General features: G+C 36.6%; 1 protein-coding gene across 1 annotated transcript in view; it reads left to right on the forward strand.

Annotated features, from left to right (window-relative positions):
• LOC140154781 (uncharacterized) overlaps positions 1-26,525 on the forward strand; it is a 144,836-nt gene that overhangs the window by 69,689 nt on the left and 48,622 nt on the right. The window contains 43 exon segments of the mRNA XM_072177348.1: positions 1,521-1,779; positions 1,889-2,138; positions 2,341-2,648; positions 4,040-4,341; positions 4,625-4,886; positions 5,138-5,387; positions 5,927-5,978; positions 6,420-6,675; positions 6,872-7,112; positions 7,355-7,406; positions 7,650-7,896; positions 8,156-8,399; positions 8,693-8,738; positions 9,080-9,338; positions 9,494-9,755; positions 9,880-9,934; positions 10,454-10,709; positions 10,924-11,078; positions 11,335-11,472; positions 11,675-11,854; positions 11,857-11,889; positions 12,572-12,614; positions 13,642-13,805; positions 15,026-15,163; positions 15,308-15,566; positions 15,741-15,901; positions 16,189-16,311; positions 16,670-16,874; positions 17,161-17,375; positions 17,733-17,849; positions 19,985-20,197; positions 20,542-20,638; positions 21,140-21,297; positions 21,576-21,692; positions 21,831-21,917; positions 22,226-22,365; positions 22,524-22,686; positions 23,396-23,466; positions 23,910-24,067; positions 24,277-24,481; positions 25,235-25,376; positions 25,379-25,461; positions 25,623-25,923. Of these exon segments, the coding sequence (XP_072033449.1) occupies positions 1,521-1,779; positions 1,889-2,138; positions 2,341-2,648; positions 4,040-4,341; positions 4,625-4,886; positions 5,138-5,387; positions 5,927-5,978; positions 6,420-6,675; positions 6,872-7,112; positions 7,355-7,406; positions 7,650-7,896; positions 8,156-8,399; positions 8,693-8,738; positions 9,080-9,338; positions 9,494-9,755; positions 9,880-9,934; positions 10,454-10,709; positions 10,924-11,078; positions 11,335-11,472; positions 11,675-11,854; positions 11,857-11,889; positions 12,572-12,614; positions 13,642-13,805; positions 15,026-15,163; positions 15,308-15,566; positions 15,741-15,901; positions 16,189-16,311; positions 16,670-16,874; positions 17,161-17,375; positions 17,733-17,849; positions 19,985-20,197; positions 20,542-20,638; positions 21,140-21,297; positions 21,576-21,692; positions 21,831-21,917; positions 22,226-22,365; positions 22,524-22,686; positions 23,396-23,466; positions 23,910-24,067; positions 24,277-24,481; positions 25,235-25,376; positions 25,379-25,461; positions 25,623-25,923 (7,467 nt within the window).

Below are 26,525 nucleotides of genomic sequence, written 5' to 3' on the forward strand. Positions count from 1 at the left end.
TTTACAGACTTGACATTTAGTATGGAATATTTTTTTCGCAAAATTCCAAGACTGGTCTGGAAGGGGTCTGCATAAACCGCACGGGATAAATACTAATTGGGGTGTGTCGGGAGATGGTGTAGGGTAATTTGTTGACATAAAATGTGCTTTCCTTTAGTTAACATTATGGCGCTCATAATGTAGTGAATTAACCTAAAATGGCGGTTTTAAGTAGATTGAATTGGATTTCTGTGGGGTAAAATATCTGAATTTGAGCAACATTATTCTGATATTATTAAATTTATTGACGTTCGAGGTGACAGTTACTGAACCTAAATACCAATAAGTGTTCGTTAGAACTGAAATGCACTTGTAATCTATCAGTGTTGAAAGTGGGAGGAGTCTTAAAAATATGGCTTCTGAAAAGTGGCACGCACTCAGATATTTTGAAAGGCCCCCTGGGGCCAAATGTTATAAACTTACTGTACACAAAGAAACAGCGTGAGTTCATTGGACAACCAAGAATCACCACAGTTGTTTTGTACCTTAAGTTTATAACATTTGACCTCAGGGAGTCCATTCAAACTTTCAGAGTACGTACCAATTTTAAAAGCCATATTTTAAGCTCCTCCCATGTTCAAAAAATTGGGACATTGCAAGTGTATTTCAGCTGTGATGAATGCCAATTGCCGACGAAGTTTAGGAAATATCACCTCAAATCCCTATACATTTGATAATAACAGAACAATGTTGCATTAAGTCCGAAATTGTGTACCCCACAAAGCTCAAATTCAGCCTCCATAAATCCGCCATTTTAGGCAGATTTGCCACATTATGAGAACCATAATGTGAACTCACGGAAAGCACATTTTCTATCAAACAATTATTTTACACCATCTCCCGATACATCCCAATTAATATTTTGCACGTGCGGTTTATGCAGACCCCTTCCAGACCAGTCTTGATATTTTTCGAAAAAATATTCCATACTAAATGTCAAGTCTGTACTTTGAACACCACTATTATCGTTTTTATAGGACATCTTAATCTTATTCAGGGTATAAGTTCATGAACTATCCCGTGCTAATAATATTTCTACCTATTCATAAAGGGTATTGATATTCACGAAGCAATAAACCAATTAAAAAATAGCAGCGGATCTTTGATAAGTGCGTTTCATGCATTTATTTTATTAATGCATGGACGCGAATTTGCGTTCGGGTATTACAGCGCAACGCGTGACGCAGCGCTGCTTAGTAAATTTTATAATGGGTGAGCAGTTCTGGGCAGCCAATGGTGGTGTTGCTATCTTATTTTTCTTATTCTTTTTTAAAAGAATACCAAAATATTAAAATACCTTCTTAATAACAATATACATTTGCATGTATAACAACGATGATTTTACAATGTGTATGATATATAATTTTGTTGACGTACAAATGATAAAAATCAATGCACTTGCCCATTTTATCATTAGGACTACAACGAAAAAATATTCATTCATTCATTCATTAACCTCCATTTCTGTTAATCTCTCTCAGATTGTCCAATCTTGCCTTTACCTGCTTCATCTGGCACAGTTACTTGCAAACCTACAAAATATTGTACTGGTGTGAATTGCTGTACCTCAATTGATATCAAGATCACACACCTGTTTCTTGATGCATGGATGGCTATTGATCCTTGTGATTTCACAGTTGCTATTGGATTCGGCGATTGGAGTCTCAATATTCCATCGATTGATTATGAATGGGGAGTTGAAAGATATGCCGCTTTGGGAGATTCGGAGATGCAGATAATGTAAGTTTTGGTATTATACTCGAGCTTTCATTATAACAGGGCTTGTTAATTTCTACAAAAACTACTGAAAACGGGAAAACTACAAACTTGCCATTGTTGTTGCTTGCAGGTATTCAATTGACAGATCGGAAGATATGAACAATTTTATTATGAGCCTCTCTGCCATTATATGTTTTACTGTTGGAAACTGTGAAACTACATCCATATTATCACAGCAACTTGTTCCTAAACCATTCTGTAATGAAAATGGTACCTTGGCACTACCAGGAAATGGTACAATAGACAGCTATCTTCAGTTGGTATCAGGAAATACAGATGAAACAGTTATAAACACAGTACTAAGTGCTCTTGGAATAAAGGTAAGGTATAACGCTTGTTAATGAGGTCCATTCATATTTTTTCCAGATCCAAGTTCTCCCATTACTGTGCTAAAACATGCGAATATGCTAGATCCATATCTTTCCTAAGTCAATTAGTACTATTTGATCATGGTTTGTGTATATTTTCCTATAAGCTTTATGCAAAGATAGAAATCAAATTAATCGAATTAAATCTTTTTAGGATTACGTCATTGATACTGAATGTTTTCCGACACCTGATGAACCAAACTGTCCAGGATTAACTTTGCCAGAAATTAATGCAAATGGAGTTCACTGTAGCATTGATGCTCTGTGTCTAGGATTTCAGTGTTGTCTCGACATGGATTTCATTGTTACTCGTCGGGATATCACAGCCTATATTATGATAGACCCATGTGACCTACAGATAATATCGATTGGTCTTGGAGAATGGTTCTTAGATGTGTCTTTGTTCACTTACACGTGGGGAACGAAAATATCTAAAACCCTCGGTCGAGCCATTGAGTTCTCGTAAGTAAGCGTGTAAATGAAAGATAAAGATGAGTTTAGAACACGCCAAATTGCTGTTCTGAGTAAACGGCGTTTGAACATTTTGTACAATTTTATCGGTCCTTCTAAAAATTGAGAACATTCGTGATCATTAAAAGTGAATGTGTAATATTTATTTCTAATAGATTAATGTTCTAAAACAATTGATATAGCCATGAAACGGGTACCGGGTATTTACAGTTATTCGTCTTTTATGGTAAATCCAAAATGTCTCAACCGCTGCGCGTATTGTTGTACGCAGGGTCGAATGCGCATTCAACTACGCATAAACAATAGCACTCACCACTGATTTTGATTTATTTGTAGAAATTACTGGTTTTCCTACAAACTGATGATATATGTGACCGTCCACGGCGAATGAGCCGTAAATTCCTCCCCGGTCAATTTTGTTTTATTTCGTGTTTAAAAATAAACATCATAAACTTAAAAATGGTATATCATTTGACTTCAAACGATATCCAGAAGCGGGGTTATGGTTTGTTAAACTTTGCTCCTTCAACAAAATTATAGCTTTTTACGTTTTTACATGTGTCTCTTTTTCCACATTGTTGGCAATAAATATCAAACAGTTATATTTGGCGGTCATTTCAAATCATCCCCAAGTCAACGAGGTTTAAGAAAGTTCTCTCATTGTTAATTGTTGGTTATGCATACCTGTACAAAATACAATGCCTGGTAACCCACCACTTGAACAGGATTTAGCAATATAAGCAAACAAAGACCAGAGCTATTAAAAGTTCTATAGCCATCTAAGGTAGAAGCTTATTATCCACTTCAACAATAGGATTATTGATTAGTTTTTGACTATCGAAATGAGACGGATGTCGGGCCAGCTTAAGTTACCGATGAATATGACCTTCGTACACATTTTACACCGTAACTCAGAATACAATTTAGGGAATTTACGGCTCATTTGTGCTGCCGGGTCACATATATGGACTATAAATTTGGCATATAATTTATATACAGTCATTTCATGTTATGTTTGTATAAATAAATCCAGTCCGTACCGTACCGTACGTTTCTAGATTTATAAAGCTGCTATCGATAGGGCATACTCACATTATTACGTCATAGTGCCTTCCTGTGAGGAATTGATGTACTTATTTTGTCATTACTGGAGAGGGAAGACCTATCACTATAATAATTGGTATCAAATATAGCAGTATAGGATTTTAATATAGAATATCCGGAGGTTTTCAGCTGTACTATACAATAGAACAATATGTATACGATCTATCTCTTTTCAAATTCATTGATCTCATTATAGCACAATTTATATATATAACTATTATAACACAAGCATCCGTTACTTTAAAATGAAAAATATCATGCTGTTTATGTTTTATTAGATTTACAGTGAACAAGCTTGATGACCGTCAGGAATTTTCGCTTGACCTATCCATACACCTTACTATAGAAGATCAAAAAACAAGTTTTACCATATTCTCAGATGCTAGAATGCCCATCCTTCTATGTAATAAAAATGCTTCATTGTCCCTTCCCGGAGACGGATCTGTAGGAGGTTTTGCGTTAGCGGTAGGGGAAACTTTTAGTCAAACAGCAGTGGAAGCTGTCATGAATTATCTCGGAATTAAACAGTATCTATCCGGAGAAAGCTGTTCTGTACCCCAAGTAGATCGAGAGAGTGCCGGTAAGCGTTTAAAAAAATGGTCACTTTTTTTGGTTCCTTAAAAATATTTCCAGAAGTTGTTGAAAAAGAGCGGCTAACATAGTAAATGAACACTCTAATATACATAAATAAATGTTGACATTTATATAGCGCCTTTTACATGTATCAAAGCGCTTTACATTTATTCCGCCGTCGTTAGGATATGTCAGCTGCCATACAATGCCCAAGGCATGCTCATACCTTTGGGCGGCGCTCAATGGACAATATCCCTAACAGCTCCCCATTTAAACATGATTTCTTGTAGATTGTCCATCAGGTATTGTCCTACCATCATTAGATAATATCTTGACGTGTGGAATTGAAGACGTCAGATGTCTTAGTATCCAATGCTGTGTGAGCATGGACTTCAAAATCACTAAGCTGATGATGAAAGTCTGGTTATCATTAGACCCGTGTAACTTCGAAGTCTCTGTAGGATTTGAAACGCTTAGTAGGACATTAACTTTATTCACACATAAATGGGGATTGGTAGAGGAGCAGCATGTCAGCGATGCCTTGGTTATCAGGTATATGACCACCATTCATAACCTCATTAATATACGCAGCAAGTGCGATCCAATCACAGATAATAACGTTTAAATACGCGGACGCAAATGCTCTAATTAATACAAGTTTGTTGGTATGATCAAATTCATAAATATTTATGTGGCTTCGATTGTTGTCTTATGTTTCGTTTCGTTTCGTTTAGTGGGGGTGTGGGGAGGGTGTGTGTACGTAGGTGTAATATTTTCATTTATGCATACTTTTTATCGAACAGATACTCTATAGACAAGTTAAAGACTGCAAATTTGTTCAGTTTTACGTTGGACATCATTCTCTGCATTGATGACATTTACAACACAATTTCTGTCTTCCAAGATGTGAAGATCACCATTCCAATGTGTAACATAGATTTCAGCAACTTTGTGCTTCCAGGCGACGGCAGTGTTGACGGATTCGTTACATACCTTGGTGGTAAAATTGGGGATTCTGCCGCGGAGGTTATTTTGAAAAAGTTTGGGTTAGAGGTAAGGAATGCGTAATTGGGCTGGCTTTGTTGTTATTTTTTGCATAAAGATATTAAGAAGCAGACAAGAAAGTAGAATGTGTTAAAGCCTCGGTGGTCACGTACCGGTGTTTGTGAAAAATCGGGCGGATCCATAGTGATGTAAGTTCAGATTTCACGAAAAACAATTATTACATAGTGACATATGACTTCGCTATTCTCTTACATAATGTGAGAAGAACAATTTTACTTGCTTTTAATATTGTGGAAATAATTTCTAGAAATACCTACTTTTAATAGATAAATGAATTGCTTAGCATTAATGACAATATTATAAGTTATACGAAATAAAATTATCATACAAGTCAGTATGTAATACAGATTTTCACATCCGAACAGATTTGATCAAATGGGCCCCCGCTTTTTTTTCTCTTTTTTTTTGCTTGTCAGTGTTGAGGATCAAGTTGGGCCGCAGCCTTTCAACATGGACTTGCTACCCCTGACCATAGGAAACTAATATATATTTTTTTATCAGCACGTTATTTGTTTTTTGATTTGCAGGAATATTTTACTGGTCCGTCATGTAGTGCTTCACTTTCATCACCTTCAGGTGGTAAGATGATACTGACAAACAAATAAATAAATATAATTTATTTGAATATATCGATGCGTTGTTATTCGAAAATTGGGATTTGAAATAATTATTGTTTGCTCCGTTACTTGGTGAATATTGCAATCCCAGTCAATGGACCAATGATGTACCGGATGCTATTATATAAGTATCTTTACAATTGAAGACCGTAGTGGATAATGTGCTCAAGTGCCATTTTCGCGAAAATTGGTTGTTTTTCGAAAGTTGTTTTCAAATTCAAAAGAAGAAAATGTGACACAGATGGAATTATAAAAGTGACGCATTAGTTATAAAATTTGAACACCTCGGAATATAACTTGAGGCATTCCTCGGTTCAATAGAACAAAATGTTTAGCTTTTTACAATACGTCAAAAGATTCGCAGTCACGGACCATTAATTACTTGGCTAATACTTTGTTTTAGATTGTCCTGCGATCGCAGTCCCCACGACAACTGATGCTTTGATGTGCCACGCAAGTTCTCCGTGTCTAGGCGTGACCTGTTGCATAGAATTAGATCTGATCGTAAGGAGGATTCGAACCCATGCTTGGATTCTTGATAAGCCATGTAATCTAGTTATGTCCATTGGCCTTGGAACATGGGAATACAATAGATCGCTGGTATCCTACGTTTGGGGGACCGAGGAGACGTTATCTGTTGGAGATGCAGTAGTAATCAGGTAAAAAAATGAGACCTTTAACAATATAATAGGCGTACGCAAGGTATCAGGCGAAACTAAAAGCTGGTTTACGTGTTATCACCCCTTGTCCACTTAGATGTTTTGAATGCTTTTCAAGTTTGGATTGTTTTAGTTAATTACGCATGTCAATCGTTGAGATATCATTGTAGTGATGGCATACTATTCTCCTTTTTAGATATTCAGTTGATAAACTAGATACGAATGAATATGTTTTTCACCTGACTGCAAGCATCTGCCTCGATGGAATATGTACTGATATTCCGATTATCAACAACATCCGGGTTCCTATCCAATCATGTGACGATGGCACTGTAACCTTACCAGGAGATGGAACAATAGATGGTTACTTGCAGGAGCTCGCCAATCATGCCGGAGAAAATGGAGTCACGATGGTGCTGAAACATTTTCATTTAGACGTAAGAAGTCAAAGAGGAATTTGTTCTATAAAAATAATTTAATAAAAATATTAAAATACAATAACATAAACAATAAACCAAGAATATATTCATTTATTATAATAGATGTTAATCGGTTTCTATTCTCTTAAATTGTTTGGTATAGTGTTATCATGATTACGGCCGTCGCGACGGCACATTCGTTGCTCTGAAAGTTAATAACACAAGTTTGTTTAAAAAATGTCTGTTTTATTATGTTACAGGCTTTCATTATACAAGACCAGTGTGAACCTTCCAGCTATACGCCTGATGAAAGTATGTATTAGAGATGAAAAGATCAAATCAAATTTTTATGATTTCAGCAAACAATACTCGTATAGAAATGCGTAAAATTTGCAGAAGACAGTTTGTTTATCTTGCCACAGTTCTTCATCGTATGTTCAGTGTCATTAACCTATTTAGAATGAGTAACAGGTTTACAGCCCTTCTAAATGGACCTGTATCGATGTCTTACCCAAAGAACTTTCTATAGCATATATCTGTTGATGTATTTTTCAGGCTGTACTGATATAGGTTTACCTGGTAGTGAATCATGTGTATTGCATCCTTGGTGTTTGGGTGTTGAGTGTTGTCTTAACATGGATTTCCGAATCGCTCACATCACAAGTAAAACGTGGTTTTTGGTAGACCCGTGTGAATATCAGTTGTCTATCGGAATAGGGACATGGTTCCGTAATATATCACTGTTTTCTTATACCTGGGGCACAGACGAATTAAGTTCTATTGGTACTGCTATCACCGCAAGGTTTGTATTATTCACTATTATACTATTTAATACAGCAGCGTAGCCAAGGGGAATTTTTGTGACCCTATAAGAAGTCTTTCCCCCCCTTGTCAAATGCTACCCTGATGTTTAAGATTCTTGTTGATAATTTTGCCAAATTTCGCCCATTTGAAAGTTGTATTGCTGCCTTTTGTAAAAGTCCTCGCTACGCCACTGGCAGTAAATTTACTTTTAACAAGGTGTGTAAACTAATTTAAACTAATAATATCCGTACTTTCAGCTACAAAATAGAAAGATTTGCTGCCGAAAGGGTATATCAAGTTGACTTATCTTTTCAAACGAACCTTGAGGGCGTTATTCTGGATTATCACGTTCTGAGTGAGACACAGATCCCTATACCATTCTGTACGAAGAACATCACAAGTCTACCTGGTGATGGTACAGTACAAGGTTTTCTTGAGGTACTTGGTGAGAATGTTGGACGGACAGCTATCAATCTTGTCCTGGCCTATCTTGGTCTAGAGGTAAATTTTTAAAGTGTAAAATATTATAGCCTTTTCCAACATTACTATTTTATTCTTTGAATTTTCACAATTGTCTTTCGAATCTTATTAAACGAATTTTTCTTTCATTATTTGAATATAAGCATATCTTGCTTTTAACACCATAAAATGTGGTTTCTACTAAATTCGAATTGAAAAGATGATAAAATAATACAGGTTATAGCTATCAGGAAGCTTTTCCGTCTATTTTGAAGCAAAATAATGAGATGAGGCACAATGTCGATTTCCTGTTTTATTTTTTCATCCTGTTGCAGGATATCGTCGGTGAAACCCAGTGCTCTGTGGCAAAAGATCTAACAAGTACGTTTCATACAGGCTGTATCAAAATAATGGGTACACATCCATTTCAATGTTAATAAACAAGATTACCCTATCCAAATGCAACATAAGATCCACCAAATTTGTATATAATGTCTAATGGATGCTAATTAGTTTGATACAACTTTTATACGAAATATTTTACAACTCATATTATATTTTAATTCCACGTGTAGTTTAAAATTTTCAATAAGCCACCGCATTAACTATAGTGGCACTGTGGCAACAAGCAACGGAAGTACGGAGTAGAGCGGTTAAGGTTCCCTACTGCGCCAACAGTTGCTGTGTTTTTACACCAATGTCTCCATGATATTTTACTACAGGTTGCCCAAAGGTTAACGTTCCCTACTACGCCAATTCAATGACCTGTTCCGTATTAGACAATGATTGTCTAGGGATCGAGTGTTGCGTCAAGATGGACTTCCAGATTTCTGAGTTGTGGGTGCATGCATTCATTATTTTGGATCCATGTAGCTACCGGTTCGTCATAGGCTTTGAAAAGTGGAGCGTCAATATCACACTGTTTCCCTACCCTTGGAAAACTTGGAAGTATCTGAACATAGGAAGTTATCTTACGATAAGGTAAAAGTTTGTACGAAAAAAACCCAAAAACATGGGGTGTAAAACATAAACCATAGACCTATAAACATGATAAATCGGGTTAAAGCCTATTAACAAATTACTAGTGATACTATTTATACTCAAACATTGTTATACAATAACGTTCATGATTTCAGCTATTCGATCGATAAATTGCCAAAACTCGGCGTCTTTAAGATAGACCTTTCACTAAAACTGTGTATTGATGGTACCTGTACTGATATATCAGTGTTCAATGGCATCCACTTGGCAATACCTGACTGCGAGATTGACCGGAAGAAGAGGTCAGCGATGTATCTTTTACCAGGGGATGGTACACTCGCAGGGTTTTTGGAAGAGCTTGGTGCAGAAATCGGCGATTCTGCAATAGAGCTTGTTTTCGAGAAACTTGGCCTTGATGTAAGTAGAATCCTAATAATTTTATTCACAAAACAACTTATATTATAAAATGGTGATATGATTTCAAAATGAGATAAATCCTTGATAACGATAACCACAATACTATTTTATTAATATCATACAGGACATCTTGAAAGACCGGCAATGTGATCTTGGATTACCTGGTTCTCTCACAAGTGGTAAATAAAAAAAATATGTATTTTCAATTTCCATACTTATTCAACTTATTTTAAATCATTAAATATCGCAGTAGTCTTAATCTAGAAACGATCTACGCCGATGATATAATGTTACACCAGATACCACTTCTATAGTATAAATGTTTATTAAACTTCTAAAACGTTAATCATTCTTTGAAATTAATTCATAACCTCCACATATCACACAAGTACGTCCTAATTAAATTTCTCGTTAGGTTACATACGCACACTGAATTTTAGAGAATAAAATCATGTTAATGTGTAAAGTGAGGTGTTTAAATTTAAGGTCGTGAATTCGGGTAATACCTTTGCATCAGTTATAATGTCAGGCATTGTGAAAAATCTAAATATTTTGCTTTGAACCTCGGAATATCTCTAGGGGATATGCCCCTACGGATATTCCTCGATTTCCAAAGGCAAATTGTATAGATTTTCATAATACCCTCCATACAACTGATGCGCAGTTATAAATCCCTAATTGTTCCCATTTGGTTACAGGATGCCCTTCCTTTGACATGGACATGCTGCCATCAATTATTTCATGTGAGGTATTTGATACCTGTTTGGGTGTAAGATGCTGTGCTATAGTTGATTTTAAAATCACAAAACGAAATATGTTGGTGTGGGCAGTCCTGGATCCCTGCAACTTTGAATTTTCGGTAGGACTTGAGAAGTGGTCAATTGATACATCTATGTTCGAGTATCAAATGGGTGACACAAGAAAGGAAAATATCGGTGATATCTTGGAAGTAATGTAAGCAGCATTAATATTTCTAATAATAATTTCGAAGTTGTCGATGTTAGTAAAATTAGGGGTGTAGCTTAAGAGAAAACAGTGGGGAACCGTATCCACCACCTGTTAAATGGGAAAAGTACCCTTAATTTTGATGGCCATTAAATCTAGCAATTGCTAGATTCCATTTCAGTGCTACTGTCATAAAATGTTATTCAATGTTTTCATTTTATAGGTGGAGTGTTGACAAGCTACCATCTAAGAAAGTCTTCCAGATTGATCTCAGACTTGGAATCTGCATTGAAGGTGACTGTGTAGAAATAATCATATTGGACGGAATCAAATTACCTATCCTGATCTGTGATCACAATGCGGAATTTATATTACCTGGTAGGTAAAACATTTGAAATTAGTAATATGTTTCTTCAATAATCCACATTAGTTTTTGCTTTGCAATTGGGCTATTCTATTGGCTAAAGTGATTTTTAAATCTGGATCAAACCAATTGGTTTAATATTTAATCAAAGGGTAGTAGGTTTAGGCAGACAAGTTATATATAACACTTTCATCACGACAATTTTCTTACGTGGATTCATGTTAGCTTTCCCAAGTTATGTAATGCAAGCTTTGTTGCCTATCCATACAGGAGATGGATCAGTGTCAGGTTTTCTGAGTGAAATAGCATCTACAAATGGGATCTTTGCGGTAGATGCAGTTCTTAGACATCTTGACTTGCAATCATTATTATCAGGAAAGGCATGCTCTATAAACGGCGTGTCACCATGTAAGTAGCCATTATTGATTTACCTTTTACCCATGGTCTTTACCATTAATATATTTAAATTAGGCGACTATTTACAGGACTATGTAACTTACGTATAACTTTATATTATATCTCAAAAAATAATACAAGTATAAATGATTTTACATATCATCAGATAATATATTCATTAATTTTACTTTCCTAATTATTTTTCAAATATCAGCCTGTTCTCCTAACATTCTGCTGTCACTAGGCGTAGATAGTTCATGTACTGTGATTGGTGACACGTGTACGGGTGTACAATGCTGCCTAGATCTGGACTTAATCATATCCACTGCATCAGTATCTGCTTGGGTATTGATTGATCCATGTAGTTACAGATTTTCTGTTGGATTTGAAAACTGGGTTTTAATGGCTCTGTCTTCAACTATGTTTGGGGTAAGGTTTAGATTTTTTAGACGTCAGGTACTCTGAAGAGGGTAACCCTAAATTGGTTTAGGATATGGACTGTCTTCAAACTTACATAAAATGTCAAATATCGTCCCCTTTATGCATTTATGTAAAAAAAACGAGAAAATTTTCAGCATAAATGTGAATAATTAGTAAGCCAATACGTTGGTACGTGTGAATTACATTGTGGTCCTACATTATTGTACACATCAAAACACTGCAATGGTATGTCGTATTCCCGGCCCGTATTAAACTTCATTTGAGAATAAACATACAGTGATTTTATATCAATAGGCCAAAAATTGACACCAGGTGGGGCAGGGATATTGCAGCATTTAATTGTTACGCACTGTAGCACAGGAAGCTTAATGAGTAAAGTTCGTGTACTTCTGATTTCATTGAAGTGGAATTCCAGGGGCGTGTAAAATTTCATTAATGTGGTAACCAAAGTTTCACGATTTCTTCAGAAATACATCGTTTTAGAACGTCAAATGCCAAAACTCATCAACAATTAGAAAAAGCGAGAGAAGAGGCTGGTTGGGTCACGGACAGTTTGCATAGATATATCCAGTCAATACAAGGCACAAAATGTTGAACCCATGATTACCCGAAACCCAAAGAAGTACAAAATGTCCTTTCCGTTTACAATGAAGGCTTTGTTTTGTTTCAGGAAATCAAGAGGAATTTCAGATTACAAAGTCAGTAGCCGCAAGGTAAGCGCCTCTTTGTATTAATTTTGCAATTCTGTTGCTTTATTTGTCTGGTATTATGTAGTCTGAAGAAGAAAGACGCGTGATCATAGGAGTAGATCCGGGTTTCTGACCAATTAACCTCATATTTGGCCAATTTAGCCTAAAACGGCCAATTTTGGCGCGCTTCGCGTAAATTTAATCCACATTTGCAACATATTTCATCAGTTTAGCTCTGATATACCAACATTTTTTGCGCGCAGAATACACAATTTTGTAATATCGATCGCACCATGCCCGCGTGTACAGCAATAAGTTATTGTGACAGTCCACGCGTCCCAAATTAACAATTCAATAAACCACGCCTTGTATGACACTTAGGATAGTCGACAGGAGCTCTTCTGGGCAAGAGAGTTTAGTCATGTCTAGCAATTCTGACTTTTTGATTTTTGATTTGCAACTTTTGACAATGCACCAAATGTCAAATACTGGTATAAATTTTGGTCAATTTAGAACTTTTGGTAGCAAATGCGGTATCAAATTGAAGCTAACGAGATATTGCACACTACCGTGTCAACTATTATCATAACATGAGCCGGTTTAGATTTCTGACAGATTACATAAGTGAGGACTTTCATCTACTTCTAAGATGCTCAGAAAAGTTGCTAAAAGGCACTATCTAATACCTTTTTGTTTAATGTTTAAAATAGACGCGGTAGGTGAAAAAACACGAGATGTCAATCTGATGCTATTCAAAAGTGCCATTTTTTTTAATAAGTACTACTCTCGCTCTATAGTTAATTTGAAACAGGACGGATATAAATTATAAATGATGGTTTGCATTATTTGAACCAGTTTTTTCTGCTCTTTAATCGTATCGAGCGATATAATATATATCCTTGGCAATAATAATTCAGACCCAGCTTAATATTTGTTTTAATCAATTGCGGGTTAATTTACAGCATAATGAACTACTAATATATGACTCGTCGTCATGCAGAAAATAATAATTACGTACTCAAGTTTTAATTTGATCAATTAACATAAACAGATTTACAATTCGCAATGACAATGCATCTAGAGAACTGGAAATTGACTTCAATCTAGAGGTGTGTATAGATGGTGCTTGTGTGGACATCGATGTGCTGAAAGATGCTAGAATGCCAATACCTGCATGTAACCCCGATTTTGCCGATATCGATTATAACTTATCAGGTGAGCACATCTACTAATATTCTCCCTACCCCTATCTATTTATGCGCAAAACCAATAAAAAAAACACTTATGCTACAGTTGAATTGCTATTAGAAAAATAAAGATTCTTAAAAAAAATAGCTGTTGTTAATTATTGTAAATACTGCCCATATTGCTTACAGTTTTGACATTGATATGTAGATTTATTCCAATCATGTTGCTTTAGTTATATTCACATCGTCATGATAATATTTCTTTATACTGCCGGGAAACAGCAGTCTTTAAAATGCTAGTTCCATACTGTTACCTTGATCGGGACCTTGATATACTTAAATGTGAAAAATGCCTTCATGCTGTGCGTAGGTAGTCACCGAAACAAATTGTGGGATAGGCTTTTACGACGGGAATTCATAACAATTAGTGGGTTTTAGCGGGGTCGCCGTCGGACAAGTTTAGAACTGTCAAGCTTACGTCAGGAGTAGCTCTGACTTCTTCAGGACAAAGTACCTAAGAATGAAACATGTAGGCCGCCCCTTGCCTACTGATGGCACTGAAGACAACAGAGAACAAGCAGATCTCGCCTATCTGCTAAGTTTAAAGGTTTTGGTGGCTCTGAAAAGAGCCGTTCAATGAAGACTGTCCCTTGTCGACAGAAAACAAGCAGACCTCGCCTATCTGCTAATTTTAAAGGTTTGGTGGCTCTGAAAAGAGCCGTACACTGAAGACTGCTCCTTGTCAACAGAAAACAAGCAGACCTCGCCTATCTGCTAAATTTAACAGTTTGATGGCTCTGAAAAAGAGCTGTTCACTAAAAATTGACCCTTGTCAACAGAGTATACTGCATATACTGTAACAGTAGTATACGGCTTACCAGGAACGGTTTGGTCACTCATGGACCAATCAGAGCCACCAAAACCTTTAAAAACGAGATCTGCTTGTTATCTGTTGACAAGGGCGGTCTTCAGTGAACGGCTCTTTTCAGAGCCATTAGTAGGCAAGGGGGTGGACTACATGTCTCATTCTTAGGTACTCTGTCCTGAAGAAGTCAGAGCTACTCCTGACGAAAGCTTGACAGTTCTAAACTTGTCAGACGGCGAACCCGCTAAAAACCCACTAATTGGCACCGAAACAAAATTGATATAACACAAGTTGAGAGATTTATTGTTATTTAGGACTCGGCATTTAGGACTCGGCAGTATTTGTTTATTATAAAGATATTGTGTAATTCTCTTTGTGAATAGCCGATGGTTTCGTCGAGACTTTGGATGGGACTATTATACAAGGTGCGACTGCTGAATTGCTGGGTGAACTTGGCATTAACCCTGGCCTGTTTGGTGACGGTATTTGTGATGTTGTGTTTACAAATACAACTCTGAGAAGTAAGTTATTTTTATTCATTCGTAATGAAATTTGTGTCTTCAAATTGTATTTTGGATGATAATTTATGGATGTTATAGATAAGGCAGTGCCGAGTAATGAATCAATGACACAAATATTTAAATATCTATGTTTATACTCTTTAGACTGCCCGTCCATGCAAATTGCAGATGAACTACCAAAAGGTATACAGTGCAATCTTCGTAAATCATGTTTTGGAATCGATTGTTGTCTTGATCTTCAAATTGGCACACTAGAGCATCTCTTCAATTTTGGATTTAATATTGATCCCTGTCTTGGTAAAATAGTGATTGCCTTTGATAACTGGAGTTATGAGAGATCGCTAGCAAATGCGGACTTTGGTATCAGTCAAGAGAGTACGATTGGAAATGTGTTCAACTTCAGGTATGTCGTTCTCGATCTTATAGTTTTCTTTTGGTATATGCCTGCAATACATTATTACAGTAACGAACAAACCGAAAAATTCTTGAAGATTGACGTCGAGATGCAAAATAATCGTACCTGACAACTCTTCGCGTTTCTTACTGTTTGCACATTCATTCTGCACATATTCTATAGGTGGAGCTTAGAAGTAACAGAAGGCATGTTGACTGTAAGTTTAGGCTTTGAAGTGTGTACGTTTACCGAGTACAGTGGCCATATCAGCTTACTCGCCGAATCATCGACACCACTACCACACTGCTATCCGAATGGTACTGCTACATGGAATACTTTGCCTGGTAAGAATTTCTCACTAAGTAGGTCTGCGCTAGTTTTCCCCCACCCCTCTTCATTTTGTTGTCTTGAACCTGGTTTGTTTTATGCATCGGGCTCGTGCATCAACATCAGCGCGCGTGCAATATTTTGCCTAATTTATCTCCTAACAAATAATACGCATTCATTGACCTATAAATAACAACTCCATAACATTACGTAAGAAAACATGGAATATCTGTTCAACTTTACATGCAACATCGTCAATATTTCTCCAGGTGGTTTTATTTAATGCTATTAATTTTCCCTCTAGTGATAACAACGGATTCCTTCTTTGAGGCTGTTGACGTTGGTCTCCAAAGGATAGCAACAGCGTTAGGTCTCCCAACAAAGTTACATTCCTTAACACAATGTATTGTGAGCGACGAACCTCAAGGTAACAATGTAATATTCTTATTAAAGTTTTTGCTATTGTTGTTGTTGTTGTTTTTGTTGATGTTGTTACTAGGTTCTTTTCTTTTCGTTGATTCTTTTAATATAATTCTAATAAAATACTTTATTTGCATCAGTATTGAATTAACATAATAGTACACAAATTCTTTATTTTTTTTATCCGATCTAAATAGTATTAAGCCTACTATAAATTTAAAATTGCTGCATAGAATGCCATGGATCGAATCATGTGATGGATGTCTTCCCGTAGTCTTTTCAAGTACGGGTATACCGACATTGCTACTTCCCATATTGATTACACTGTACCTTGTGATGCAATCCATTATTGGGTGTTCTTGCAGTCTGTCCGGCACTACCAAACCAACCAGCTCCATCTTCAGGTGGCCTCTGTCAGTATACCAGCGGATGTCTTGGCATCGTATGCTGTGTGAATACAAACCTAGGTTTTATCAGTCGCAGTCTAAAACTCTCTATAGCCGTTGACCCATGCAACTTTTCCTTGGTTTTAACCTTCGAGAACTGGAGCCTAAATACATCACTTGTAACGTAAATTTAAAAATTCTAAATACTTTTTACATATATTTTTGTTAAATCTGATACGTTTGTGTTAATGTAGATGTAAAGAGTGTTTCAGCATTTTCAATGTTGGCCTATAAAAGCAAATGCATGTGTATACTTATTATATTTCGAGGGTAAACTTAACGCTAACGTATGTAATTTAACACCTTCCGCCAATATTATATCATGTTTACTAGTGTATAACACCCCAAGATGGATTAAACACTTGTATTTGTTTCAATTTGTAACACTTTTCCAAACCTGCACGTTTCAGATATCAATGGGGCCGTTCTTCCACACAACATTTAAGTGATGCGGTGAGATTGATATACAACATCGACAAATCTGAAGACAACAGAAATCTCATTTTTAACTTTCGTCTTCGTTTATGCGTAGAGGACGCATGTATTGCAGACATTTTTGTTCTTGAAAAATTTGTTGCACTAATTCCATACTGCTCCAATGGCACACTACTATGGCCAAGTGTTGGTAAGTTTACTGTTGTTTTGTTAGGGTTGTTATTTACAATACATTTCCATTAGCTCACCTGCGTAATGTTATAAGCGCAATTGCATTTATACACATACCATCATATGCCGTGCATAAATTCCCTCAAAAAGAAAACATGCTACTCACGATGAGGTACAAACACACAGCCGATTTGCGATTTGATTTGTTTCCTGCATCTTTTGAAGTCGAATGTCGTAATTTCTTATCTGTAAGCCTGGCTTTGACATCTTTCTTGAATCTGGTCTACCATGTCCACCGGCACCGATTGATTTGATAAGATGATTTTCCAATGTCATGAAAATAAAGTTTTTGTTGTGTTTTCCATGTCATTATTAGATGAAATCAACGAGGTAGCAAGTGGACTTATCGTTAATACACTAGGTGTTAGTTCTGATCTGTTGCTGACAACATCTTGTAATTCTCCACCAAATCAGATTACTCCTACGCAAACAGGTAATGGCATATTGGCTTAAGGGAATACTGAAGTGGTCATTTTGAAGAATTTGGGGTTTGGACAGCTTTTTGTGATGTCTTTAATACTGTAAAGTTTCAGCTTTAATTTGCTTTTTGTTCGAATCAAATCGGACATTTGATTCCGGTTCGATTGGAGCAGAAAAGGCGAAAAGAAAATTGGATCAATTACGTTCTTCTTTTACTTTTACATGTGGCATATTTCTTTTGTATTGTACTGTTTTCAAGCGGCGATATTTAAGATATTTCTCAGTAAAATTAATTTTCATTGTAAAAAGGGTTTTTTTTCTGATTGAATATGTGTTTAAAATTAATTTAACACTTACAGAAAATATGAATTCAGGTTTTTAATGCGTAATTCGCATATTTAACGCATAATTTGCATATTTAGTGTTTTTAGACTTAAAATGCCGGTTTTTGCTATTTTGCGTATTTGTGTATGTTATGATGGTGCGCGCGCCGTTTTCAGTAACGGTAATTCCGATCACCATAAGATTTGGCAGGTGTGTCCCTGATATATATGTCATATATCTGACATATGTCTTCAATTACTCAGAGCGAAATTTGTTTTTAAAAAATGTAACCATGGTAACGATCAATTATCCCATTTTTTCCCAAAAATGCCGAATTTACGGAATTTAATTCACCGTATCTCGCGTATTTAAATTTTTAACCAAAATTCCTTATGAGTAATTTCATATAACACTATTATCAACTTATTTACCAAATATGGTTACAATCGAACTTACTGTTACTGAAAAATGGCGCTCACGCAGAACCCCTTTAATAAACAAGATGGCCGCCGTTGCCATAGCAACCGTATGAAAAGATACATGTATTAACCCTAACCCCCCGATAAGGGCTTTTCGGCGACGGAAGGGAAAGAAGGAAAGAATAAAGAGAGAAACTGAAGGAAAGAAGTTGTTTGCTCTGGGTGGGATTCGAACCCGAGACTCCTCGCATGCCAAGCACTCGGTCGGCGACACTTTGCCACGGGTCTTGGGCTTCGCTGGCCAGCGAAACCGTGCCTATATAGCACTTAGGGCGATTGCGTCGTCACACCACGTGGGATGCATGCACGAACAGCGCATATATCAAGTAGTATTTTGTAGTATTCAGGCGGTTTAGGGTTAAGGAAGCCTATACTGAGTTTCGATAGTGGTAACCTAACCCTAACCCCCTAAGGGCTTTTCGGCGACGGGAAGGGAAAGAAGGAAAGAATAAAGAGAGAAAAGAAGGAAAGAAGTTGTTTGCTCTGGGTGGGATTCGAACCCGAGACCCCTCGCATGCCAAGCACTCGGTCGGCGACACTTTGCCACGGGTCTTGGGCTTCACTTAGGGCGATTGCGTCATCACACCACGTGGGATGCATGCACGAACAGCGCATATATCAAGTAGTATTTTGTAGTATTCAGGCGGGTTAGGGTTAAGATACATGAACCTACCAAATATGAATACTATATGAGTTGTAGCAAAAATCAGAACAAAATAAATATATTACTGTTGAACAGGGTTTCTCAACCAGTATGTTGGGACCTCTTACAATATATTACAATCTGCAATGGGGTCGCCCTATAATCTCCAAGAAAGGTTTGGAATCCCTGCTGCAGAACATGATCAGTTCACCATGAAACGTTCTTTTGATATTTATTTTTAGTGTAAATTTAACTAATTCACACAAGCAAACAGAATAACACTTACGTGAAATTATTTTCCGTGACTCATCTGAGCATCACTTCGCCGTGGATTGCTGGTACTTGACGTTTTTTTTGCGAATCGGATCACGTGATCGGAATATTGATCCCAAGTCACATGACCCGACAAGCTTCTTGAAGGCCGGTGGGAGGGGGTGGCGGCCCAGGTTTTTATTATTGGTTCTAATTTGCATGTTAAAGATGAAGCCCCACTTTTGGTCTAAGTTCCTTAGGGAATTAGTCAAGGTTAAAATGTATCCATGTAAATTATGTTCTGTCTGTCATCAAAGTAACAGGTGTAAGTCAGTTCTTCACAGAAGAACTGGCCAAGCGGGGCTTCCTCTTTAAGTTCCATTATTTACTACTGCTATATGTGCTATGTGTTTTCGTTTCCATTTATTTATTTCTCGTATACCTTTACAGGTTGCACATCAATACAATTCCCTGATACCGTCGCAACGTATTGTACAGCGGATCAAACTTGTAATGGAGTAGGTTGTTGTCTCGAGCTAGACTTGGGAGTTGCTAGGCGTTCGTTTTCAATATGGATGAAGCTTGATTTGTGTGGCATGACATTCACGCTTGGATTTGAAAACTGGGTGTATACAGAGTCGTTGAACGCAGGATTTCATCTTGGTAGGAATTTAGACTTAATTTGACAGTTCATCATGATCACAATGTGCATAGAAAACTAAAGCGATAATGATGTTGCCGTTTATCTCGCTCAATAAGTTGCAATTACTCTATTTACCTAGGCTATTGTATTGTTCGTACCTTTTTACGTACAGGTGTAGAACATGTGAAAGCTTTAGGGAATTTACGATTAAAATACCAATTGTTAAAGCCTTCATCCACCATGTACCATGTAGACCTAAGCATGTATGGTATATTCCTCCCATCAAAGTTATGATCGAGTGACCCCTCAATCAATCCTAGCAAATTAAGCTTACAACCCGAGTGTTGTCTTTGATATCAAATGTGCACTGATGGTAGTTGCAAAGAGCCTATCATAATTATTAAAGGGGCTTTGTTTTCTGTACCTGGTTGCTCTGGAGGACGCCGAAGAAGAAGACAAGTGTGAGTAGTATATGACTTAATAATAACAAATGGGGGTTATTCCGTGGCGGCGCTACGGGGAAATTTTTTTTCTAGTTTGAACCATCTATTTTGCATCGTTACAAAGGGAACATCGCCAAAAAGGTCAATACGGTTTAATGGGTAATTTGGTCAAATATTATTCAAATCATACAAAACGCGATTAATTATGTAACGAGACATTCTATATGGTGCACACTGCTCTTTATTTGAATATCATACAATTATTAGAGACTATTTTTTATTAAAATCGGGGAGTTTTTAAGGTTTTGACCCAAGGGTCCAAAAATGCGACCTTTGAATGACTACCTTTTCAGAATCGTTATGATCAGAGTAATATTTTGGCGTGGTCTCTATATGACGTTAACGTTTGTTTGTTTGTGTTTTTTCTGAGCAAGGTGCTGAGCAAGGTGCACTTTTGCCACCCAGATTCTTTGTCATTTAAAAGTATTCCTTTACCGTGCTTCTTTTCAAATATCATAGGGAGGGTCCTACTGAGAATATGGAAGGCTCCATGGCAAATGAGGAGGTATCACTAAACACACAAGCCAAGAGATATTTCGCTAATCTTCTTGAACAAGATATGGCTATCCTCTCAGCCGAGACCAATATGATGACGACAATAGATCCAGGAAGAAAAGGTGATAAATATCATAATTTTGTATATTTGCAGAATCTAAAACAATATTAAATAATCTAACTTGGCAGTAATTATAGTTATCACAATCACGATACAAACCAAAATAGTCAACCTGGTTTAAGTTGCCATGAAGGGAGGCCTTCACAAAATGCCATGAAATATTGTTTTTTACTACTTTACGCCTTGAGAGGCACGCCTGAATTAGATTTTCACGTATTTGTTGTGTTCTTGTATTTACTTTACCTTAATTTGTTTACAATGTGTTTGCCAAACATACAGTTCCACTGCAGAAACCAGAGGGTGAAGCTAGTAGAAGGCAGATGGGTTTATTTATTCTTGAAGAAGAACAAGAGGTCCAAATTCCACGAAAGAAAAGAGAATTGTCATTTACTCTCGGTAAGTTCACACAAAATTACTTGTGTAAACATAGAAATTCACAATCTTTATATAAACGTTTTGCAGTTAGTTTGTGTAAGTTTTATCTATATCACACATTAAAAGGAGTTTTTACCCCATAAATATTGTAATGAATAGGTGGTGAAGACATCTTTGGCCTTTTGTCTGACGGCGTATCTACTGGATTTTGGCAAGGGTCCACAGTGATTGGTGGTGGCATAACGGGTAAGAAAATTCTTCATGCATCATATATAGCTAATGATTGTGGACATTAGGTAACTGTAAAACATCTACCATTTTGACAATTATATGGGGTAGTGTGCTACCTACAAGAACATGACTAAGTAAATATTTGTTCGAGTTCTATATTATAATACTATTTAGTATCATGTTCGTATGTTCGAAATGACTTTAAGGCAGGAGCAAAGTGTCCTCAAGCCTGGAACACATAGAAGAAAGATTATTTAAAGTTGAACAAAGTTGAACAAAGTTATTATCAAGTGGGTAAATTGAAATTGCTTTCTTCAAAACAGGAAAAGGTGCCGATGCGTTGACACGTCAAATAGCAAACATGACTATAGGTGAATTGGAGGCTATGTTGGATCTACAAAATATTGATCCGCTAAAGGCGCTGGAGGTCATGAGGGAATTCCGAAAGTTATTTAGAGTTTTGGTGAGTGTTGACATTTCTTCGTATAGTATATGTTAACAAGCGTGCATTCATTCTATCAATCTTCAAAGCGATCTAAAGTTACATTAATGATTTTTGAATCAAATTTCTGGAAAGTACATGCGATTAAACCCTTGATTGATGTATTTACATAATTGTAGGTTGAAGAAGTAGTAGATGCCGTGACGTCAGGAGAAGCAGGTGATATTTTTCAATCTTTTGATGTGAAGCTAAGTGGAACAATACCATTCCCGAGGAAAGAAACCACGTTTTTTGAAGTTAATTTTGGTATATTAGTTGGAGGTTTTATCTGGATTGGTTTATGTGAGTATTTATAATTTCACAAACTGTAGGTAAATACTACACTACTTGCAATTTTCATCAACGAACGAATCTTCTCTGCATACACCGTCAATTTCTTTGTGATAAGACTTCTGTTGTTGTGATCGCTAGTCTTTAGAACCCACGGTAGCGGTGCCATCGTGTTTTGCTCTAGGACAATGCAGGCGAAGATCTACCTAGGTTCAATAACGTTAGCTTCTTTTTATGGTCATATAACCATAATCTCAAAATGCATTCTTCTCGTCTTAAGCATTCTGAAAAAGTATAGTTTTATGCATCTGCGACATAATCTTTAACAAAATAATCATATCAAAACAATATCTTAGCCATGGCATCAGTCTACCACGTTAGGGCTCTGAGGCTTCCTTAGTGCCTCGAATGGGTCTTACTAAGACAAGGAAGAAGGAGAAAACTATTAGTTTTTAAGCCATAAGGACAATTATAGGCAATGGTATTTAACCAAATGAAAAGGCAGCGATGTCAGCGACTTAACCATGTAATTGACCAATTTAACATCTCTCAAATGTGTAATGGGGTGGTTTCAAATGCACTGAAATAAATATAGGCTGATGTAAGGTAATAAGAATATTGACATCTACCAATTATTTATAAGATTAGTTTGATTAGAAATGTGACGGTCATCGATGTTCAACTGTTTACATAGTATCAAACTAATAATGTTCTTGTGTAGATGCTGGTGCCGGCGGGTTTTTTGGAATGGATATAACCGTAGGAGTTGGTATCATTACAATGACTGCTGAGGTAAGTGATATTTGTCACACACCTTTTTTGTTGTTGATATTCTACTGGTATAACGCTGTTACTTTGGTTGGTAATGATTGAGCCAGACTCAAGGTCAGGACCCGCTTACCCACAAAACACTTTTAACTTCACATTTTCAGATTCATAACATATTTCAACAAAACCCATCATTTTTAAGGCTGTCAATCTGTTCTACTCAATATAAAAGTATCAGAACAATTCACAAGAACTCTTACTCTAAATTTCTTAAATCGGTTGATTCAGATGTTATGGGGAAAACACTACAAAATGAAATAATTACATCTTATGATATACACTATTTAAAAGTTTCATAAAGCACTTTCCAGTTCACTAAAACATAGCGTATAGCATATAATATTGAAGCCCTCGCAATTCTGGCAATATGCGATAAACACGATATCGTTTAACTTTTTAACATTAAGGGAACTGTGACGCCTAAGGCTGGAGCTTTTCTGAAAGCTGGAGCTCGAGTATGCATTGCTATTTTGTGTGGAGAACTGGAACTTAATGCAGCAGTATTGAATGTACAGTTTCCAACAACAGCAGAGATCGGATTCTCCAAGTTTCCGTTGGATGTAGGGTAAGGATTGATAGTATAAAGCACGAATTATGCTAAGACAAAAAATATAAAACACGAATTAAATAACAAGTAAACGAAGTAAAGTAGAACCAGTGAAACAACAAGCAAATAGCAACAAATATCAAACACTGCAAGTCTGCAACCTTTAGCACTTTATGCTAATATTCAACACAACGGTATAATTTGTCATTTCTATTTCTTTATTTCAGCATCCGCATGAATGTTAAGATAGTGCCTCTCACAATTACTCTTTACGGAAAAGTTACAATTGATTTGCTATTTAAGAAAAAAACTCTTTTCAAAAAGAAAATTTGGCATTACGCAACACCGGCAAAAGAAGCTGAAATATTCAATATCCATAACAAAGATCCCGACAAGTCCCCACCACAATTCATGGAATCTACGACATCAGTGGTAAGTCACATATGTTATTAGCTAATCGCAGTGTTATGCAATTACAATACTTCCCTTTTTATTGTAATATTACAATTTTGAATCTAGGAGAACTGCAGGGTCACCGCACATTGACGATAAACTTTTTAAATAGGTTACATTTTTGGTTTTGGTAAAAACGTTTAAATAACACTAAATGTCGGGTTATATAAAGGTCATGAAAACATGTCTTGCAAACATATTTTGCCAAATACTTTGTCATCTCTTAAATAACATTATGTTAGAATATTTGCAGTGAATTATCAACAAATACTTTTAAATGTTATGAAAACGTTTTATACCCTTTGCTTTCCCCGACATTTAAACGTTTTCAGGCAACTTTTTCTAACATTTTGAGAACAATGTTGAAAACGTTTTGATAGATAGACGTTATCGATATTTTTGTGGTGCAGCAAACCCGTTATTGCCATGGTTGATATCTGCGCTCGGCGAATTGCATAAAACACGTTTATTGTATAAACGAGCCAGTGGCGTAGACAAGAAAATTTTCAGGGACAAAATGGGAACGGTAAGGAGCAAAATGTCCTTAAAATGACCAAAAATTGACAAATGAAGACGAAAATCTGGCTTTGCTTCCTAAATGGGGACGAAAATCTGACCTTGCTCCCAAATCTGACGAATATTTGGCTTTCACACCAAATTCTCACACGACAAAATCCTGGCTACGCCAAAAGCATGCGGACACAACGATTTTTTGTTTTTAACTTCAAACAGAGTCGCAAAAGACAAACAGGTGGAGTTGTTGAGCCCAATCCTACTAGAGAATGCAAAGTGGAACAAGTGCCTGGGCTAGATTACACAGAACCAGCCTTCCAGCTTGAAATAGCTGCAGGGGATGACAAGAGTATTGTGACTTTACATACTCAGTTGGAACTGTGCCAGGAGGAACTGATGTTGTTAATGCAGATGAGTTTGGAGGACCATCAGCTATCATTGTGCATGTACGTTTTGTGTGAAAAGACCTGATAACAACATAAAAATTGCTATTGCTATTTGAACTATATTAGCATTAAGAAATAACTTAAAGAAATTAACAAAAGTGACTTATATTTCCGAGTTTCGTTTTGGTTTGAGGTTATTGGTTTTATTATTTTGTTTAAAGGATCTGAAAGGGGGTTTACCGTTGTATTTCACTGTCACTGCCAGCAACAGCGGAGGAGGCACATCATCGGTTACTTGTGATATTCCAACTTACGATGTGACGCTTCCTGCTGGTAGAATCGACCCAGCATTTTATAGGTCGAGTCATCCTTATATCCTTGAGGCAACGGCTGTAGTTCATGATGATTCTGAGATCTTAACCGAGCAGGAAGCTGTAGGGTTTGGTCCTGGAATATGGGGTGACCAAATAGTACCCTGGACAGATGCTGAAAAAACGATGAGAACACATACTGGGGGAGGCGGTAAGACGAAATATAATCTAAATTGAAGCTACCCAAAATATTACCTTGCGCATTAATGTTCCAAAATGCAAGCTTATTATGTACCAGTGGAAATGACACTAAAAAAGTAGTTAGGTTTCTAATATTACTGCAGCAAACATCGTTTCTATTCGCATTTAGACACCAGTAACCTCCATATTCTCCAGAATTTGGATACACATCTGCCTTTTTTCCTGTCAATAATTGGAGCCCTAATAATGACAAATTGGGACATCCATATTCTCCAGAATTTGATGATACACATCTGCCCTGTGAAGAGTGAATGGCAGTAATGTCTTTTCGTCCTGTCAATTTATGACGAATCTTGGAGCCCACATCATAAATGCAACTTTTAAAATTGAGGTCTTGCATTTAAAAGTCACTGTATCATCAATTCTGCATCAAATGAGGTATCAAACTGTGTGGAAGAAATTTATCTGTAACATACTTTTGGTAGGTCTTGATTTATGACTCCATCTTTGACTTATGAACCAAAATCAAACTGGATACTTTCTTTTTGGGATGAGTTTATATATTAACAATAGGTGTCCGTATATGAGCAGGCATTTTCTCAAGGCTTTATC

The sequence above is a fragment of the Amphiura filiformis genome, chromosome 6 (assembly GCF_039555335.1).
Source record: "Amphiura filiformis chromosome 6, Afil_fr2py, whole genome shotgun sequence".
NCBI lineage: Eukaryota > Metazoa > Echinodermata > Ophiuroidea > Amphilepidida > Amphiuridae > Amphiura > Amphiura filiformis.